At 37.7% G+C, this 22480-nt stretch overlaps 1 protein-coding gene across 1 annotated transcript in view; it reads right to left on the bottom strand.

Annotated features, from left to right (window-relative positions):
* Positions 1 to 22480, bottom strand: part of LOC130929360 (neurocan core protein-like) — a 128442-nt gene that overhangs the window by 2703 nt on the left and 103259 nt on the right. Inside the window, exons 14-19 of the mRNA XM_057856458.1 lie at positions 17418 to 17531; positions 16838 to 16889; positions 11648 to 11754; positions 8741 to 8823; positions 8408 to 8552; positions 928 to 1110 (exon numbers count right to left, since the gene is read on the bottom strand). Coding sequence (XP_057712441.1) covers positions 928 to 1110; positions 8408 to 8552; positions 8741 to 8823; positions 11648 to 11754; positions 16838 to 16889; positions 17418 to 17531 — 684 coding nt within the window. The remainder of the gene's footprint in view (positions 1 to 927; positions 1111 to 8407; positions 8553 to 8740; positions 8824 to 11647; positions 11755 to 16837; positions 16890 to 17417; positions 17532 to 22480) is intronic.

Genomic DNA, 22480 nt, shown 5'->3' with positions numbered 1-22480 from the left:
ATTCCTCACGGAATAAAAGTAAATAAAATAAAAATAATTATAATATAATATAATATAATATAATACCAGGTCTTTGACTGGCAGCCACTACCCAACACCGTGATCGGGTTGTGTGGGATGAATTTACATGTTTTTTGTTGTGTTGTCATCCGAAGAGGTAGAGAAAAAAAAAAGTAAAAAGCATTTTTTGGCAAGGTAAGGAGTAAAAGTAAAAAGTTTCAGACTCTTATTTTCACTACTGGTTTCAAGTAATATAAAATTTCATCAGCATGAACCTATCATTACATAGTGCAAGTAGAAAGAAACATGGGATTTCTCCCAGACAATAAGGGTGGTTTAAGTTTTAAAATTTGGCTTCTAAAGCTCAAAAGCAGCCTATTTGGTGACAAGTCTTCACTTTTTGTTTCTCATTATTTCTGTTTGTCAGGAAAACACAGGCAGGCAGGTGGTGTGGACGCAAATGCAGGGAAACAAAAGCAACCAGGCAGGTGGTGGTGATCTCAAAAAACGTTTTAATAATAACTAACACAAACACAAAGTACAACCAAAAGTACTGGGGATCAAAAAGGCAAAGTTCAAACAAAACTTACTTTATCGGAGGGACCACTACACGAGGGCTTGGACAGGACTTCGACAATGACATTGACAATAACGCAACAAAGAGTGAAAAGAAACTGGGAGCTGATATACACACACAGACAAGGGGTAACGACACAACGGGGAACAGGTGAGCACAGGAGGATGCAGGTTGGAGGATACACTAGGAGCAGGTACAACAGGTGAAATCAATGGGCAATCACAGGGACAAGTCACACTAGGAGAAAACCAACACAAAACCTAACACTGTTTTAATCTATCAAAAGACTTTATTTAGCTACAAAAGCCACTTCAAATAATACGGAAGTTCGAGTAAGGCAATGTACTTACACTTAGCGCATATGATCCTGGGTCGCTCCCAGCTGCCGTCCGCCCGGCAGCGTGCGGTAGGAATGTGGCGTTGATAGAAGCCCTCCGAGCACTGGTAGCGCACCACAGCGTGGATGTCGTAGTGCGACCTCCGCCGACCTACCAGGTGGGCGTTTTCTACAGCAGGTGGGGTCCCACACAGCACTGGAAAAACAAGTAGGAATTGTTTCGGTAACACTTTACAATCAGGGTCCCATAATTAACATTAGTTAATACATTTTTAGACAGTAACTCATGTTTAAGTAACATGACAATAATTCATTTAATCCCTTATCTAACATTTATCAATATATTAATTAACATGAGTTAATGCATTAGTTAATGCATTTTAAGACAATAACTAATGTTTAAGTAACATTACAGTAATTAATTTGATTGCTTATCTAACATTTATTAATATATTAATTAACATGAGTTAATGCATTAGTTAATGCATTTTAAGACAATAACTAATGTTTAAGTAACATTACAATAATTTAATTGCTTATGTAACATTTATTGATATATTAATTAACATGAGTTAATGCATTAGTTAATGCATTCGTTAACGCATAACCAGACAGTAACTAATAGTTTGGTAAAATTAAAAATATATATGGAATGGAATTTTATTGTCACCATCATCGGTATCATTGACAATCATTGACAATTACAAAATGTGATATGATTTGCCCGAAGGAGCTGAAGAATGAGGATAAAGGCGGACGAGGTGAAGCATATGCTTATCAGTTTCCCGTCCCCCATACAACTAAAAACCCACATTCAGGCAGGGAACATACATCAAAACTGTACAATAACACAATCAACAATCTGAGTTTAGTAATTTAGCGTCCAGTCAATTAGTTTCAGGGTGTACGTCATGTCCCTGACATTTTTGCATCTGTTTGCTGTGGAACATTTTGTTGTGGCTATGTGTGTGAAGTGATTATGTGTTATCGCAGCTGGTGTGAGTAGCAACAATTGGCGCACACAGAGGTCACTGTAACAGTTTCATCAGACATGAATGTATAAACAACATGCTGTACATATTTTATCCCAAGATTAATGTCTCCACAACAAAAACATGCTTATTATTCGTTTTATATAGTATTCGTGCCATGTTATGTCCGTGCAAATTAAAGTCAGAGCATTTGTTATCTTTAGGCAAGGCAAGGCAAATTTATTTATATAGCACAATTCAACACGAGGCAATTCAAAGTGCTTTACATCAAATGAAGATCATAAAAATCACATTTAAATCAATACAACGTAAAAACCAAGACAAAAGATCGCACTTAATCACAGAATTAAAATAAATAAATACAAATAAAACAAAAATAAAAAATAAAACAAAAACTACTACTCCTAATAATAATTGAAATCAGCAATGGAGATAAGCACAAGAGGAATAGAAAGCAAGTAGATTGAAATATATAGACAGTTATGGATATGCTGTGCTAAACAAAAGCGTTTTTAGCCCTGATTTAAAAGAGCTAACAGTTTGAGCATACTTCAGAGGTTCGGGTAACTTGTTCCAGAGGTGAGGAGCATAGTAACCAAATGCTGCCTCACCCTGCTTGGTTCTTGTTCTTGGAACATGCAGAAGACCGGTTCCAGACGACCTTAGGGGTCTAGATGTCTCATAGGAATCTAACAAGTCAAGCATGTATTTTGGTCCAAGGCCACTAATTGTTTTGTAGACGAGCAGTAGTATTTTATAGTCTATCCTTTGACTCACTGGAAGCCAGTGTAGCGATTTCAAAACCGGTGTAATGTGGTCCAGCTTCCTTGTATTTGTGAGGACTCTGGCTGCAGCTTCCTGACTGATTTTTTATCAAGACCTGTAAATATACCGTTGCAATAGTCCAATCTGCTGAAAATGAATGCATGAATAAGTTTTTCCATGTCTTGTTGTGTCAGAAGCCCCTTAATTCTGGTTATATTTTTTAGGTGGTAATAAGCGGATTTAGTGACAGACTTTAGATGGCTATCAAATTTTAGGTCTGAGTCAATAATTACGCCGAGGTTTCTGACTTGATTTGTAGCTGTAAGTGACATTGTGCTAAGTTGGCAGCTTATCTTTGACCTTTCCTTTTTTGGCCCAAAAATGATCACCTGTCTTCTCCACATTTAACTGGAGAAAATTCTGGCACATCCATTCATTGATTTGATGAATGCATTTACTCAGGGAGACTAAGGGACTATAATCATGTGGGGACACAGAAATGTATAGTTGTGTGTCATCTGCATAGGCGTGATAGGAGATGTCATACTGTTCCATTATCTGAGCTAACGGGAGCATATAGATGTTAAATAAGAGTGGTCCAAGAATTGACCCTTGAGGGACTCCACGCGTGAATTTGGTTCGTTCTGACTGATAGTTTCCGATTGACACAAAGAAATCCCTATCATGTAAATAGGATGTGAACCACTGAAGAATAGTGTCAGTAAGCCCTACCCACTCTTCCAATCTGCTGAGTAGTATGTTGTGATCAACCGTGTCAAATGCGGCGCTGAGATCCAATAGCAGCAGAACAGATGATTTGCCTGCATCGGTATTCCGACGAATATCATTTAGGACTTTGATAAGCACGGTCTCGGTGCTGTGTTGTGACTGAAATGAGTTAAAAAGATTGTTTTGCATCATAAAAGTCTGGATCTGTTCGAACACAACCCTTTCGGTAATTTTCCCCAGGAATGTCAGATTTGATATTGGCCTGTAATTACTAATGGTTGAGGCATCCAGATTAGGTTTTTTTAGGAGCGGTTTTATTACTGCAGTTTTTAAAGTCTGAGGAAACTCTCCTGTTTGGAGAGAAGTATTTATAATCTGAAGTATGTCCGGGGCTATGCAATGAAAAACAGTTTTGAAAAAGTTTGAAGGAAGGATGTCAAGGCAGCATGTTGTGGGCTTTAATTTTGACACAATTTCTGTTAAAGTGGTTTAGTCCAAGAGGCTAAACTGTCTAAGATTGACGTGGGGGACATTTTGGGAGGCATTTAGTGTAACATTTGTTAATCTGGAGTTGCACACAGTCTGTCTAATCTTTAGTACTTTTAGTAGATAATCCTTAGTGTGTTCGAACCGTCCACATCCACGAGTTGTTATACTGGTCCGCTGTGTAGTATTTCCAGTTATCCAGCTATTATATTCAGTTGGTCAAGACTCGTGATAGCTCTTATCTTCATATCTTGCGTCTTGACAAGGATCCTGCAATCCGAGACCCAGGTGTTGGCTATTTTTACCAGCTTTCTTGAGTTGACGTGCTTTGCTTGCAATTTCGGCGAGTCAAGTTGTCATTAAAAAAATCTTCGACCCTTTCAGGTGGCGGCGTTGGTTAAGCAGGGCAGTCTTGGTCTTGTGGTCTGCCAGCTTCATGAGCACCGTCGCCGGTCCTCTCCCCCCAGATGGGAGCAGAAGGCAGCGACGGATGTCCAGCGGTTCCATGTTTATTCCATACTCTTTCAGCTTAGCAATTGCCAGTTGCGCCACTGTGTCCCCTGGGCTAGGCGTAAATTGTAATCCAGATTTCTTGATTCTGGTTTTGAATCAAGCCAGTCAAGGAGACTTCCAACTTCTGTATGGAGGATTTTTATTTCATCCAAGTCTCCAGGTTTCAAATTCTTTGGAGCCATACTGGGAGTCGAGCTTGCTAACCCTGAGCGCTTATTGGTTAAGATAAGAGAGTGCTTCATGAGTGCGTCTGTACGCGTTGAAGGCTGTGCAACGAATATATAGGCCTATATAGGGTTAGGGTTTGTTAACTTAAGCATTTATAATTTCTTAGTTAAGGTACACATGTGCTACACTTTACAATAAAGGTCCAAAAGCATTCAGCAATGGTTAATAAAGGTTAAGAGGGGGGAACTTAAGCATTTATAATTTCGTAGGTAAGGGATACATGTGCTACACTTTACAATAAGGGTCCAAAAAACATTCAGTAATGGTTAATTAAGGTTAAGTAATACTTAACGTACTTAACGTAAGTATTACTTAACCCACATGTGTCCCTTAACTAAGAAATTATAAATGCTAAGTTAACAAACCCTAACCCTAAACCCTAACCTTAACCACCTATATATATTTTTAATTTTACCAAACCATGAGTTACTGTCTGGTTATGCATTAACTAATGCATTAGGTAATGCATTAACTCATGTTCAGCAAATATATTAATTATTGTAATGTTACTTAAACATTAGTTATTGTCTAAAAATGCATTGACTAATGTTAATTAAGGGACCCTTATTGTAAAGTGTTACCATTGTTTCTTTTTTTTTTTAAAACAGTGGCACCTTTTTAAAACGATATATCGATTCTTGGTGGGAGCAAATCGATGACCTTTTGGGCTACAAAATATCGCGATATATCACTTTTTTATATATTGCCACACCCATACTCCTAATTGAGGTTTAGTGTACAACTCGACAAACATGTATTGAAACAAACCCATACAATGTCACCTTGCAAAGGTCTGCTAGCCTAATGCTGCTGACAAATAATAGGCAACGCCATGGACATTGTGATAACCAGTTTGGAATGAAAGAGAAGGGCTATTTGACTTTTTTTGGGGGGCCTGAGTTTGACATCTGTGAAAAAGAACAATATGACCTCAATATCGTTTCTCAGTCATGCTGCACTGGGCTCCAAATTTGACTTTTTTATTGGCCAGGATTTGTGCAGCATCTGCTGGTGGTGACCTTTCATGAAGCAAAACTGATGTCCTGCCAAATTCTGAGTGGAAGTCTAAGGTGTGAGAGTACTTTGGAAGATGGAGCGTTTATGACTTAAGCGTGGCCAGCTGGTTAGTGTTAACACAAAAACAGACACGTAACCTCTGAAGGGAATAGTTACTTTTCTTGCAGACACCATATAAGTCTTTGCATTAATCTAACACATTCATTATAGTAAAGCACTTAACCATAGTTTAAAGAAACAAGCTCCATGCTCTTTGACACAGTAAAGTGGACTAGCAAATCAGCCCTCGCCTGATAGGCGAAGAAAAAAGTGTCATCAGTGCTCCGGTAGGGGCACTGATGACACTTGATAGCGTGGGCGCCTTGAACGTCAAGACCTGCGTCGGTGGCCGTGCCAAACACGTCCCAGCCACGAAGGATGACGCACGAACTTGACTGCCCAAACCTGCCACAAAGGGGTGATCCTAAGACAACACCCAGCCACGGCTTCGGCCCGGCCCACTCCACTGCAGCTTTCAAGACGACTGAACATTTAGATAACAACTGTCGCTTCTCAGGAACATTTCTATGTAGCCGTTGTTTGGCCGACCCTGGATCCAGCATTGTCTCTCCATCGTCTGTTTTGCCTTGTTTTTGACCACTGTCGACGAATAAATTGTCAACCTGTTTTCGGAGAGCCTTCTTTGAGCCGTTCAAAATGGAGTTTACAAAGGGTTAACACCGGAGTGAACACGCAGGATTTTGGCCCCTCCCGGCCGACTTGCGGAAGCGGTGCCAGCGGAACATCATTTTGGTTCGGCTGTCGCTGTTTCCGTGGCTTGGCCGGGGTGCCAAATTCCTTCACCTCATAATGTATGTTGTTATTGATGGTAGCTACTATCTAGAAACACTGTGGCAAATAAGTATTTAGTCAACCACCAATTGTGCAAGTTCTCCCACTTGAAAATATTAGAGAGGCCTGTAATTGTCAACATGGGTAAACCTCAACCATGAGAGACAGAATGTGGAAAAAAACCCCAGAAAATCACATTGTTTGATTTTTAAAGAATTTACAGTATTTCCAAATTATAGTGGAAAATAAGTATTTGGTCAATACTAAAAGTTCATCTCAGTACTTTGTTATGTACCCTTTGTTGGCAATAACAGAGGCCAAACGTTTTCTGTAACTCTTCACAAGCTTTTCACACACTGTTGCTGGTATTTTGGCCCATCCCTTCATGCAGATCTCCTCTAGAGCAGTGATGTTTTGGGGCTGTCGTTGGGCAACACGGACTTTCAACTGCCTCCACAGATTTTCTATGGGGTTGAGATCTGGAGACTGGCTAGGCCACTCCAGGACCTTGAAATGCTTCCTACGAAGCCACTCCTTTGTTGCCCTGGCTGTATGTTTGGGATCATTGCATGCTGAAAAACCCAGCCACGTCTCATCTTTAATGCCCTTGTTGATGGAAGGAGATTTTCACTCAAAATCTCTCAATACATGGCCCCGTTCATTCTTTCCTTTACACAGATCAGTCGTCCTGGTCCCTTTGAAGAAAAACAGCCCCAAAGCATGATGTTTCCACCCCCATGCTTCACAGTGGGTATGGTGTTCTTCAGATGCAATTCAGTATTCTTTCTCCTCCAAACACGAGAACCTGTGTTTTTACCAAAAAAGTGCTATTTTGGTTTCATCTGACCATAACACATTCTCCCAGTCCTCTTCTGGATCATCCAAATGCTCTCTAGTGAACCACAGACGGGCCTGGACATGTACTGGCTTCAGCAGGGGGACACATCTGGTAGTGCAGGATTTGAGTCCCTGGCGGCGCATTGTGTTACTGATAGTAGCCTTTGTTACTGTGGTTCCAGCTCTCTGTAGGTCATTCACTAGGTCACCCGTGTGGTTCTGGGATTTTTGCTCACCGTTCTTGTTATCATTTTGACGCCACGCGGTGAGATCTTGCATGGAGCCCCAGATCGAGGGAGATTATCAGTGGTCTTGTAGGTCTTTTATTTTCTAATAATTGCTCCCACAGTTGATTTCTTTACACCAAGCGAAGAGTGAAGAGTTACAGAAAACGTTTAGCCTCCATTATTGCCAACAAAGGGTACATAACAAAGTATTGAGATGAATTTTTGATATTGACCAAATACTTATTTTCCACTATGATTTGCTATTAAATTCTTTAAAAATCAAACAATGTGATTTTTTTTGTTTCCACATTCTGTCTTTCATTACCTTTGTTGACAATTACAGGCCTCTCTAATCATTTCAAGTAGGAGAATTTGCACAATTGTTGGTTGACGAAATATTTATTTGCCCTCCTGTATTTCTATTTTTTCAAATGGCGTGACTCTAGAATGCCGGAAAATCAATAGGAAGTGACCCCAAAATGCCCCCAAATCAACAGAAAGTGACCCTGAAATGCTCCAAAATCAACAGGAGGACTGTTATCTAAAGCAGGGGTTTTCAACCCAGTCCTCAAGGCACACTGTGGGTCCTGGTTTTTGTTCCAGCCGATCCAGCAGAGACAGTTGAACCAATGAGGCTTCTGCTAAAACAAGCCACACCTGACTGCAATCAACTGATTGCACTTGTAAAACACCAGATTGGGGAAAAAGTGTTGTCATCTTGTTTGGTAAGAATGAAATCCTGCACCCACAGTGTGCCTTAGTGGAATAGGTTGGGAACCCCTGATCTAAAGGAAAGCATTTGGAATGCTTGAAAATCAACATGAATGGTTAGCTCTATGTCTGCATTGTCTGTGGAAGTAAACACTACCTGTTCCCTTCTTGCAGATGTAGGGCAGATTATAGTTGCAGGGCACGTCATTCCATTTGCCATCCTCATGAGCAATGGTCACAACACAGTCCTCGCCTCCTGCAAAGAAGTTGTCTGGCTGGCTCTCCCGCCAGTTCTCGTATACCTACGAAAGATGTGATTCACTTTATTTATCAGCAGGTGTTCCGACTGCAATGTGGATTCCATTTTATGTGAGGGATGAGGAAAAAACTCAGGTATTTTCATGCAAATTTAAGCAATTTGGACAATGACGTTTTAAACCGACATGACATTTTATGTACACCGTGGCGGCCTTCGAGAGTGTCAACTGACTAGTTCGTTGTTATCAGTCCACTGAAAGTCATCTTCCACCGTGCGGTCATTCAGACCAATCCAGGCGTTGTCATGTCCGAGACCTAGAAAGAAACACCAAAAAACAATAAATATTTATTGTAGCTGCTATCCGAGTCATCGCTAATATTCATGTTCATTATGTTTAGAATTAGTTAAATAATTGGTTAAAAATGCAACAATCCAGATTCATAAGTCACAGGTTTCAATAGGTTTATGAATATATTTCCTTTTATGTGATTAAAGCATAGATGTAAGCGGTGAAGGGAATAGTTACCTTTCTCGCACACGCCATATAACTGTTTGCATTAATCTAACACTCGTAATATAATTAATCTGGGAATAGTATCATTTCTCATATTTACTCTAGGACTGTACAATTCTAACACACCTAATATAAAATAGCACACCATAGTTCAATGAAAAGAAGCAGAATAGATACACAACGCCATCTTATCACAGAAGCCCAATGTGTGCGTCACAAGCAAGATTGACGCACCAACTCTTGCAATCAGTTCTCCCGGCCACTCCAAGGACAAAGAGCAGGGCGCTCTGTCCTAAAACCAGTAGCGTCTCGCCCAGCCAGGATAACAAAGTTGATAGCGGGCGCTTGGGACGTCAAGACCAGCATCGGTCGCTGTGGCAACCACGTCCCATCCACACACGAACCTAACAGCCCAAAACCGGCCACAGAGGGATTATCCAAAGACAACACCCAGCCACAACTTCGGCCCGGCCCACTCCACCGCAGCTTTCAAAAACAGTGGACACTGAGATAACAAACAGTTCGCTGCTCGGAAACATTTTTATGTAGCCTTGTTTTGGATCCAGCATTGTTCCTCCGTCGTGTTTTTGCCTTGTTTTTTGACCATTGTCGACTAATAAATTGTCAAACTGTTTTTTGAGAGCTTTCTTCAAACTTTTGGAACATGGAGCCAGTACAAAGGGTTAACACAGGGAGTGAACGCGCGGAATTTCAGCCCCACTGATTGACTCGCGCGGAAGCGACATCAGCAGAGCGGCACTTCGTTCGGCTGTCGCCGTTTCCGTGCGGCTTGGCCGGTGGGGCGAGTTCCTTCAGGGGGGACACATATTTAAAGTTCCGCATTGAAGGGAATTGTCTCTTCCCTCATATTTACTGTTTGACTGTTTGTATCACTAAAACACACCCAATATAAAATAAATAGCATAAATATCATAGTTTAAGATAAAACAAGCAGAATATATTTGAGATTTTGAACAGTTGGACTTGAAATAATTAGAATTTGCAGTGCCAAGACAATGGGCATATAAGGGCAGAACACATACAGGACGCCTTCTGACCACGGAAGCCCAACGCGCTTCGTGCAGCTGACTGAGCAAGATTGACAATGACAAGCAGGTGATAGATGAGACATCTACAAGCCCACGTCTGCACCATCAAATCCCGCAATCAACTCTTCTGGACAGTCCAGAACAAATGGCGGGACATCTTGTCTTGCTACAACGGACATCTGATACGGAGGGACCCGCAACCGAGAAATTAACACTCAGCACTCACGTGGCGATCCTTAACTCCCCTTGCCCTGACAACAATAACGCCCGAATTCTCCTGTCTAACAGACAATAATCCTAAACAACGACCAAACACACCCTACAGCCCACCTCACCAGAGCCTATAAAAGACAATGTTTAACTAATCGTTGTCATTTTTTCGGGAATCTTTTGTTGACTTGTTATATGGTGACCCTGGATCCAGTTTGTCTCATCACCTGGGTCTTTCTGTGCTGTATGATTGCTGTCGACTTGGAATATATCGTCAACTTTTGTTTCAAAGTGTTTTTCCAGCTTTTAAAATGGAGTCAGTACAAGGGGTTAAGATCAAGGAGTTTGGCCTTTTGGCCGGGTCGTCAGGGGACCGCCGGCCCGGGTTGTTGGAATTGCGCTAGCGTGGTTCTGGCAGTTCGACTGGCGTGATTCCGGCAATCTGGCTGAAAGGTCAGATTCCTTCATTAAATACAGGTAGTTCTCTCCTGCGCTGGCGATGTAACCCAGATTTCCGCGCAAAACGGAATTAACCCTTTAAATACCTCAAAAAACCCTCTAAATTAAAAAAATATATACAGTGTATCACAAAAGTGAGTACACCCCTCGCATTTCTGCAGATGTTTAAGTATATCTTTTCATGGGACAACACTGACAAAAAGACACTTTGACACAATGAAAAGTAGTCTGTGTGCAGCTTTTATAATAGAGTTAATTTACTTTCAGTGAGTATACCCCATAGAAACTACGTACTGTACATCCCTAAATGTCCAAATTGAGTACTGCTTGTCATTTTCCCTCCAAAATGTCATTTGACTCGTTACAGGAGTGCTGTCAGGATTTCTGCAGAGATGGAAGAGGTGGGGGGGTCAGCCTGTTAGTGCTCAGACCATATGCCGCACTCTACATCAAATTGGTGTGCACGGCTGTCACCCCAGGAGGAAGCCTCTTCTGAAGATGGTACACAAGAAAGCCCGCCCGTCTCATCAGACCATAGGACATGGTTTGAGTAATTTATGTGCTATGTTGACACGTCTTCAGCAAACTGTTTGCGGGCTTTCTTGTGTACCATCTTCAAAAGAGGCTTCCTCCTGGGGTGACAGCCATGCACACCAATTTGATGTAGAGTGCGGCGTATAGTCTGAGCACTTACAGGCTGACCCCGCACTTCTTCAATCTCTGCAGCAATGCTGACACCACTCCTGTAATGAGTCACATGACATTTTGGAGGGAAAATGACAAGCTGATATCGGCAAATTCGGACTCACATCCAAAAATATGTGATCGGGAGATCCCTGATGTCTAACAGTTGATTCTGCACGATTATGTGTATTTATTTCTGCTGCCATGCACCCCTCAACTTACCATTGATAAACTCTTGCTCATTTGCCGAAGTAACGCTGCTCAGGTGGGCACTGTGCTCTCTGCAGTCTTTCTCTGCATCTTCCCACGTGTGTCTGTGGGTGAAGTACCTGCGGGACAAAAAACACGCCTACATTTTGTGACCCGTTTTTGTCATTTAGAGAAGCTGCTCCTGCCGCTGATCAGAAGCTAAACACGAAAGCAAAACTGTGCATTTATCTGGTAATAAGCTAAAACCTCCTCATATTCTGGCAGGGTTGGATAGAGTAGCCAAAAATTGGAATAACCAAGTCATGAGTCACATTGTGAGTAACTGCTTATAATGTCTGATTTTTTAAAAACACAATGGTATATTTGTTTTTCCCCAGCAAAACGTCATCAACATGAACTGTTATTATTATACTGTACTATTACCTATTACTTGACCATGCCTAGGGGTGTAACGGTACACAAAAATCTCGGTTCGGTACGTACCTCGGTTTTGAGGTCACGGTTCGGTTCATTTTCGGCACAGTAAGAAAACAAAATGCAAAATATAAATGTGCTAGTTGTTTATTACACACTTTTGTGCTTTCAACAATAGGAACAGTAGCCTTTACAAAGCTAGAATTCTGCTCAAAAAGTAGCGGGTATTTAAAGATAATCCAACAACAATTTGCCTTTCAGACCCCGCGTATTGGTCAGCTTTCTTTCTGAAAAAAGAAGAAAAAAGAAATCCTGTGCTAAAGAGAAAAGCAATCCCAATGACAAATATTTTAACATGTACTTTACAAATGAAATGCCTCAATTAACCTTTTTTTTTTCTTCTTATGAACGGTTTTCAAAAGCTTTATTGGTGGATTTTCTCAAGTTAAAGCGCCACACAGAAATGAATAAATTTAATTGTGTAAGCAGGATCTGTGTATTATTCTTATTATTTAATTACAGGTGTTTTAGCTCATTTCAATGTATTTTATTTAAATGGGCTATTATTTATTTTATTATGTGATTATATTTATTTTATTATGTGATTATATTTTATGAATGTGATGCAGTATTCATTTATATTGTATATTTTATGTTGTATAACTTTAGTTCCTATGTGAATATTAGTTCCTACTTGTTTTGTTGTGGTAGGAGGGTTTTGTATTGAACACGGGGCTGTGTTGGTTATTATTATAGCAGAGAAGACAGCAGTAAATCAACAAAGACAAGTCAACTGTGACCCGATCTACCACTCAAGAGATCTGATGGACTCAAAAAGTGGGTTACGATTGCATATTAGTTTGACCGCACTGCGACTGGTGTGCATTAGCTGATTCACTTTAACACCCGCGTTTCGCTGCGTTCTCGTGGCGGCCACGTTGTCGCGCCGTTGACGTTTCTGGGTTATACTGTCCTTCTGTATTGGTCCTCATTATAGTAGAGAAAACGGAGTAAATATAATCTACACAAAGAAACTGTAACCCGATCGACTCACAGCCTCGAAAAGTAAGGGTTACATTACGTCAGAAACTCGTTCGGTACGCCTCCGTTCCGAACCGAGCACCACATACCGAAACGGTTCAATACAAATACATGTACCGTTACACCCTTACTTTACCATATTAGGCAGAGTTGCAGAGAAAAGCCAAAAATGGGACTTAAGTAAGAGTAGCGTTACGTCAAATTAATATTAATCATGTAAAAGTAGGCATCCAAAAAATTTACTCAAGTACAAGTCAAAAAGTATTCTGTGAAAAAAAATACCCAAGTCGTGAGTAACATTGTGAGTAGCTGCTTATAATGTCTGATTACTATTTTTTTTATAAAACAATTACATATTTGTTTTTCCTCAGCAAAACGTCATCTACATGAATTGTTATTATTACACTGTACTATTACCTATTACATGACCATATTAGGCCAAATAATAGAAAAAAATCATTGAATTCTGGCTAGAAAAAGCCAAGAGAATTGAAACATCGTCCAACCAAAAAGCTTAAGTGCATACGAGTGGAGAAAACATTTTGTACCATTAAAAAAACAAAAACAAACAAAAAAAAAAACGATCATATAAGCACTATATGTCCTATAATTTTTGTCCAAATCACATTATTTATATGTCAAAAAATTCATGACGCCAAGGGACACAAAAGTTTTGTACAGTTTTTGCTAAAAAGGTACGGTTTGGCCAAAACTGTTTATCCTGATTAGTACTGCAACAAAATAATCGAGTAACTCGAGTAATTTGATTTAAAAAAAACGCTTAGAATCAAATTTTGCTGCTTCGAACATTCGTTTAATACGATTGGCGTTGTAATGGTTTGTTTTAGGTTTTTTTTTTTTTTTTTTTTTAATTTAGGTCGATACACTGCCCTCTAGTGGGAACAGTGAACATGACATAACTCATTTAACATGGCTGAATCCTGCTGCTCACTGTTAAGACCAACATAATGAACATTTTTCTTTGAACTAATGTTTTTTTAATGCATTTTTAATTTAGTTTAAAGGTATATTTAGCCTTTTTTTGTGGGAATATGTGTTTGAACGATTCGTTAAGAGCATTGTAAAAAAAAATGTTAGTATTTTATAGCATTTAAGCTAGCAGACTTTTGCTATACAGGTTAGCCAATTGTTCAGATGCAATATTTGAACTGTTACATGATAGCATTTTTGCGAAAAATATACTCATTAGTTTCTAAGGGGCAAAATTTCCCTATTCATTTCGAATTGCCCTATTCTATTTGCCATTAATTTCAATAGCACAAAAACTTCCATTCAGTCCTATTGATTTCAAACCCAAGTGACCAAAAATCAAAAGAAAGTGACCCAATATGAACAGTAGGTGACCCTGAAATGCCCGCAAACCAACAGGAAGTGACCCTCAAATGCCCCCAAAACAACAGCAGGTGACCCTTCAAAATAATATTAATCGAGTAAAAGTAGTCCAAAAATTTATAAAACATTTCTGACCATGAAATTAAAACGATCTTATCTCCGATTTTCCGTGGTGAAGGAGATAGTCCCTTTGCTCATTGGCACCGTTGTTCTGCCAAAATCTGCTACATCGGCGAAACGTCTTACATTCGTCGAATTTGACACCCAAAGTACTACCATGCGCTCTAAACTTGTTTTGTTTTGATGCATACAGGCAGAACGTACTAAAAAATGCCTTAAGAAATTACTTAAATGTAGTTATATCAAATAAAGACAGTTTAAATACGCTACGTGACTAATGTGGTCAACTGCTTGAAAGCTAACACAAAAAAAACACAATGGTTAAAAGTATGAGAGGGTAATACATGCAAAATGTATTTTTGAGGCAATGAAAAGGTTCTAAAAAACTAAATAAAAACGAAAATAGTGAGTACTCGCCGCTTTTAACCAATGTGCGCATGCGTGCGGATGGTTACGCAAGCGCGTTGAGCATTGTGTAGCACGTTTCGCCGCGTAGTACAAAATGGCCGAACACCGTCTGTTTGCATTATTCTAACACACGTAATAGAATCAATCAGGGAATAGCATCTTTCCTCGTATTTACTGTTTGTATTACTCTAACACACCGAATATGAAATAAATAGCACTTATACCATAGTTAAAAGAAAACAAGGAGAATACTGTATATGGCATAAGAGATACATGACTCCTTATCACGGAAGCCCAACGTGTGCGTCACGCAACTGACTGAGCAAGATTGACGCTTACATCTACAAGCTCACGTCTGCACTACCAACTCTCGCAATTAGTTCTCCCGAACAGTCCAGAACAAATGCTGGGACGTCCTCTCCCAACACAAGCAACACCGGCGAACACTCGGTATCCAACTGATAACACGACTGACAAGACTCCAAGAGCCCCTTGACGCTGAGGTGGCAAAATCGACAACCCTCATTGCCCTGACAATAGAAACTCTCAAATCCTCCTGTTCAATCCACAAACAGACAATAATCCTAAACAACGCCGAAACACACGCGAGAGCCTTCAAAAGACTGAATGTTTAATTAAGCATTGTCATTTTTTTCTCGGGAACCTTTTGTTTACTTGTGATATTGTGACCTTGGATCCTTGCCTTGGTCCCTCTGAGCTACATGATTGCTGTCGACTCAGAATAAATTGTCTGTGTCTCGAAGGTTTTTTTCCAGCTTTCAAAATGGAGTCAGTACAAGGGGTTAAGACTAAGGTGAAAGCGCGGAGTTCAGCCTTTTGGTCGGGTTGTCGTGGTTTCATTCATTGGATCTGCGCCAGCAGGGGTTGGGTGGTTTGGCCGGCGTGATTCCGGAATCAGGCTAAAAAGTCAGATTCTTTCAGTTGTATCTATATGTGGATGTAATGTTGACTACGACAAATAGTTTATTTTTAAAATGGCACTTTGAAGATTGAACACGCCGGCGTGATCGTAGGACTTCCCACTGCAATCTTGCGCGTGGTCACGTGAATGTAAAGTACTTTAGTACAACTTTTACTGTACTAGGGCTGTCAAACGATTAAAATTTTTGATCAAGTTAAGTACAGCTTAAAAATTAATTAATCGTAATTATTTGCAATTCAAACCATCTATGAAATATGCCATTTTTTTCAGTAAATTATTGTTGGAATGGAAAGTTAAGACACAAGACGGATATAGACATTCAGCATACTGTACATAAGTACTGCATTTGTTTATTATAACAATTAAATCAACAAGACGGCATTAACATTATTAACATTCTGTTAAAGCGATCCATGGATAGAAATACTTGTAGCTCTTAAAAGATAAATGTTAGTACAAGTTATAGAGATTTAATATTAAAACCCCTCTTAATGTTTTCGTTTTAATAAAATGTGTAAAATTTTCAATCAAAAAATAAACTAGTAGCTCGCCATTGTTGATGTCAATAATTACACAATTCTCATGGTGCTGAAACCCATAAAATCAGTCGCACCCAAGCGCCAGCAGAGGGCGACAAAACACCCAAAAACACAAGTGACAAGTGGACACTACACTGTGATGTCATTTTAATCTGTTTGAGCGGGGCATGTGCGTTAAATGCGTCAAATATTTTAACGTGATTAATTTCAAAAATTAATTACCGCCCGTTAACGCAATAATTTTGACAGCCCCAATTGTTACATCTAATTGGTATAATGGAATCTTATGAATATTGTTACTACCCACCTCTGTTGTTTGTACAAATACTACTAAGATGAAACTGGTCCGTAGTGGAAAGGAGGCTAAGGAGAGCAGTTTCATACCTGTAGCAGTGTCCATGAAACTTCCTCCAGCCGTGTTCGCAGCCTTCTATGTCTGCAGGGAGAAACATTATCAGGTTTTCTTGTATTATAATTGAAAGAGGAGCAGCAAAATAGACAGTAAAAGATGGGAGGAGAATCATTTGCCAATTTGCGGCACTACATAAAAGACATTTTTCACTTTATAGCACACAACCTCTCCTCTCACTGCATCTTTAATGTCCATTAATAACACGGAGGATGCAATGACTAGCGCAAAGGTTACAGATTCATTACTCCTCATTACAGGACACACACAAGCCCACATACACTTTGTTATATTATCGAGGTTGTGCTTTTGATCTGAATTTCACATCAACAGCTCGTTTCGTTTCATTGTGAGGTCAGGTTCTGTTGATGTCGGCTCATTTCCTCTTCTAATGTAGTTTTGAAGGCCTGGGGTTGGAAATCAATAGGAGTGAATGGAAGGGGCGAAGGAACTTTCGTCAAATTGATTGAAAGTCTAGCATCATCGATGGCAGCCAATGAGTTAACGTGGAAGTGACCTTAAAATGCCCCAAATTGAATAGAAAAGAACCTTCACCTTTCTCACATGTGTCTCCTCCATAGCTGGGCAGGCAAAGACAAAGGAAAGAATCAATCTTGTCGATGCAAGTGCCTCCATTTTCGCACGGCTCCGACTGGCAGTCGTCGACGTCTGCGAGGAGGAAGAAAGAGAAACGGGGAAAAAAAATCTCATTATGGCTCACATGAAAAGGATTCGCTATAAGTGGATATAAGAAAAATGTGTCCGTTTGTGTGTCATTCAGCTGTTAACAAAAAAAAACAGAAAAAAACAAAAACAATTCTGCCATATGTTGTTGCTTGAAAGAAGAGGCCCCTTTTGATGTTCAAGAGCATTGTATCGTGACTGAACAGGATGTGAGGAGGTTTAATCCCTTTTGTACTTGTATTGTACTTGCCATTGCCTTGCGTAAGGAGACTCTTTCAGTATCTTTCAAAATGGCTTTTATGTGCATTTGAATGTGAAATTCTTAAAAAATGAGATAACTATCATTTAAAACATGTGAAAACGTGACAAGTATCATGTAAAATTGTGATATAATCATATAAAAATGTGATAAATATGTAAAAACGTGATGACTTTCATGTAAACACGTGACACTATCATGTAAAAATGTGATACACATCATGTAAAAATGTGATAAATATGTAAAATTTGATAACTATCACTTAAACTGTGATAATTATGATGTAAAAATTTGACAAGTATCATGTAAAAATGTGACCGCTATCATGTAAAATTGTGATAATTATCATGTACGACGTGATAATTATCATGTAAAAACAGGATACTGTCATGTAAGGACGTGATAACTATTATGTAAACATGTGATAACTATCATGTAAACATATGATAATCTTCATGTAAAAACATGATAAATATCATGTAAAAAACATTATGTGATAAACTTCATGTGAACACTTGACAGTATCATGTATAAATGTGACACTATCATGCAAAAACGTGACAAACATAATGCAAAAATGTGATAAACATCACGTAAAACGCGATAACTATCATGTGAAATTATGATAATTACATGTAAAACGTCATAATTATCATGTAAAAACACGATACTATCATGTAAAAATGTGATTAACTACATATTAAAAAAGTGATAAAAAGGTAAAAATGTGATAATTATCATTTAAAACCATGATAGTAACATGCAAAAACGTGAAAATTTTCATGTAAAAACGTAACAATTTTCATGTAAAAACGCAATAAGTATCAGGTATAATTGTGATAATTATTGTGTAAGACGTGATAATTTTCATGTACAAACATGACTCCATCATGTAAAAACGTGATAACTATCATGTAAACATGTAATAATCTTCATGTAAAAACGTGATAACTATCATGTGCAAAACATAACTATCATGTAAAAACATTACAATTTTCATGTAAAAACAACTATCATGCAAAACTGATAATTATGTAAAATTTGACAAGTATCATGTAAAATTGTGATAATAATCATGTAAAAATGTGATAAATATGTAAAAACATGATGACTTTCATGTAAACACGTGACACTATCATGTAAAAACGTGACACTATCATGTAAAAATGTGATACACATCATGTAAAAATGTGATAAATATGTAAAATTCGATAATTATCACTTAAACTATGATAATTATCATGTAAAAATTTGACAAGTATCAATTAAAAATGTGACAGCTATCATATAAAATTGTGATAATTACCATGTACAACGTGATAATTATGTAAAAACAGGATACTATCATGTAAAGACGTGATAACTATCATGTAAACATGTGATAACTATCATGTAAACATGTGATGATCTTCATGTAAAAACGTAATATGATAATTATCAGGTAAAACCTTGATAATTATCATGTAAAAATGTGATAACCATCATGTGAAAACATGACAGTATGATGTAAAAACGTGACACTTGTGATAATGACTATGTAAAACGTCATAATTATCATGTAAAAACATGATACTATCATGTAAAAATGTGATATCTACATATTAAAAAAGTGATAAATAGGTAAAAATGTGATAATTATCATTTAAAACCATGATAGTAACATGTAAAAACGTGATAATTTTCATGTAAAAATGTAACAATTTTCATGTAAAAACACAATAACTATCAGGTAAAATTGTGATAATTATTATGTGAGATGTGATGATTATCATGTAAAAACATGACACATCATGTAAAAACGTGATAATTATCATGTAAACATGTAATAATCGTCATGTAAAAATGTGATAATTATCATGTGAAACCATGATAATTATTATGTAAAAATGTGATAACTATCATGTGAAAAATGTGACAACTGTCATGTAAAAACCTGATAATTTTCATAAAAACATAACTATCATGTAAAACTGATAGTTATCATTCAAAATTTGATAATTATCATGTAAAATTTGACAAGTATCATGTAAAAATGTGACAACTATCATGTAAAATTGTGATTGTTATCATATAAGATGTGATAATTATGCAAAAACAGGATACTATCGTGTAAAAACGTGTTAACTACCATGTAAACACGTGATAATCTTCATGTAAAAACGTGATAACTATCATGTAAACACATAATAATCATGTAAAAACGTGAAAAATATATTGTAAAAATGTGATAATTATCATGTGAAACAATGATAATTATCATGTAAAAACATGATAACTATCATGTGAAAACGTGATATCTATCATGTAACAACCTGATAATTTTCATGTAAAACATGATAGCATCATGTAAAATTGGGATAATTATCATTTAAAATGTGACAATTATTATGTAAAAGTTTGTACCATGTAAAAATGTGACAACTATCATGTAAAATTGTGATTGTTATCATACAAGACAGGATATTATCATGTAAAAACGTGATAACTATCATGTAAACACGTGATAATCTTCATGTAAAATCATGTTAAATATCATGTAAAAATGTGATAATTATCAGGTAAAACCATGATAATTATCATGTAAAAACATGATAACTATCATGTGAAGACGTGACAGTATAATGTAAAAACGTGATATCATATAAAATTGTGATAATTATCATTTGAAATGTGATAGTATGCTATCTTACATGACAATTTTCATGTAAAAACGTAAATATGTAAAAATGTGATAATTTTCATGTGAAAATTTGACAAGTATCATGTAAAAATGTGACAACTATCATGTAACATTCTGATAATTATCATTTAAAACATGATAATTATCATGTAAAAACGGTATCATGTAATAGTGTGAGACTATCATCTAAAAACGCGATGACTCATGTAAAAAGTGATAATTATCATGTAAAAATGTGGTAATTATGTAAAACCTTGAAAATTATCATGTAAAAAAGTGATACTGAACTTTTTTTGGGGGTGGCAGCAAAACGCTTCCGTACAGTCATGAACCAGAACCCACCCATTGATAATTTATCAACTCTATCCAGTCATATACGTTGATATCTACCTGCTTTTCATCCATCCATTTATCTTCTGCACTGCCTATTCTCACTACTCCATCCATCCATCCATAATTAACCATCATCCATGAATCCATCCATCCATCCATCCATCATTCATATATAAACAACCATCCATTCATAATATACGTGATGAACGTTTACCAACGACAAAACCCTAATAGCGCTCCTAGGAAATAAATTCGGCAGGACTAAGAGGATGTCGTCACCTTATTTGTCTGTGTTCACTTCCTTGAGGAATGGCTGCTTCATCAGTCAAGTGTTCCTTAAAGAAGCAATTAAACACTCACACAGTTTGCTCTTTAAAGGCAGACGGGGCCGATTTATATCCCATGTCACAGTTTGTGCAGGTGTCTAATGTGAGGTTTCAACATGACTATCCCCTACAGCATCATTAGGTTAGTACACCATCCCATTGTTATTAAATCCAGTACAAACACTGCAGTGAGCATGCTATTTTTAAATAGAGAATAATGATTCTTGTTTGTTTTGGTGGATGACATTTGTAGTGGCGTACACTGTTACTGCACTGCAGTATACTGACAATTATTTGAGATAATTGCCTTAAAAATAGATGACACAAGATGGCAGCAAAGAGCAATTTTATTCCAATTGAAGCTCCTAAAGTCACTCCAACATAGGGGTTTGACAAAATATCGAATAGTTGATATATTGTGATACTTTGTAGTACTAGTGTTGCTTTGATTGTATATCGAAGTAACACTTTAGTTGAAAACTTTTACTTATTTTTATAGTATATATTTTTTGATTTTACAGACAATTTTAGTAAACATCGTCTAAAACCAGACAAACACATCTTGAGATGACTAAAATATGACAAAGATGATTGTCTACTAGCTACATTCACTAACAGACTAGGTTTTTTTTCTTTGAACCAAGAATCGAGACTGTTTTACGTTCATATCCATAAAAAATTCGGGGATTTAAGCATTTATTCACACGAATTTTCACCGGGAAAGCACTGTTTAAAACAGGCGGACGCTAGCTACATTCACTCACAGACTAGCATTGTACTCCGACATATTTACGTAAAATAAACACAAACTGCACTTTATTTATTTATTTTTTTGCTTTTAACCAAGATTGGAGACTGTTTTACGTCCATATCTATAGAAAATTCGTGGATTTAAGCATTTATTCACAATAATTTTTACCGGAAAAGGTCTGTTTACATCAGGCGGCCGCTAGCTACATTCCCTCACAGACTAGCATTGTACTTCGACATATTTACGTAAAGTAAACACAAAATGCACTTTTTTTTTTTTTGCTTTTAACAAAGAGCTGAGACTGTTTTACGTCCATATCTATAGAAAATTGGGGGATTTAAGCATTTATTCACAAGAATTTTCACCAGAAAAGCGCTGTTTACATCAGGCCGCCGCTAGCTACATTCACTCACAGACTAGCATTGTACTTCGAAATATTTACGTATAATAACCGCTAACTGCATTTTTTTTTTTTTTTTTTTGCTTTTAACCAAGAATTAAGACTGTTTTACTTCTGTATCTATTAAGAATTCCGGGATTGAAGCATTTATTCACAAGAATTTTCCCCAGTAAAGGTTTGTATAC

Source organism: Corythoichthys intestinalis, chromosome 14, assembly GCF_030265065.1.
Source record: "Corythoichthys intestinalis isolate RoL2023-P3 chromosome 14, ASM3026506v1, whole genome shotgun sequence".
Classification (NCBI taxonomy): Eukaryota; Metazoa; Chordata; class Actinopteri; order Syngnathiformes; family Syngnathidae; genus Corythoichthys; species Corythoichthys intestinalis.
This window is presented reverse-complemented; position numbering and strand designations above follow the sequence as displayed.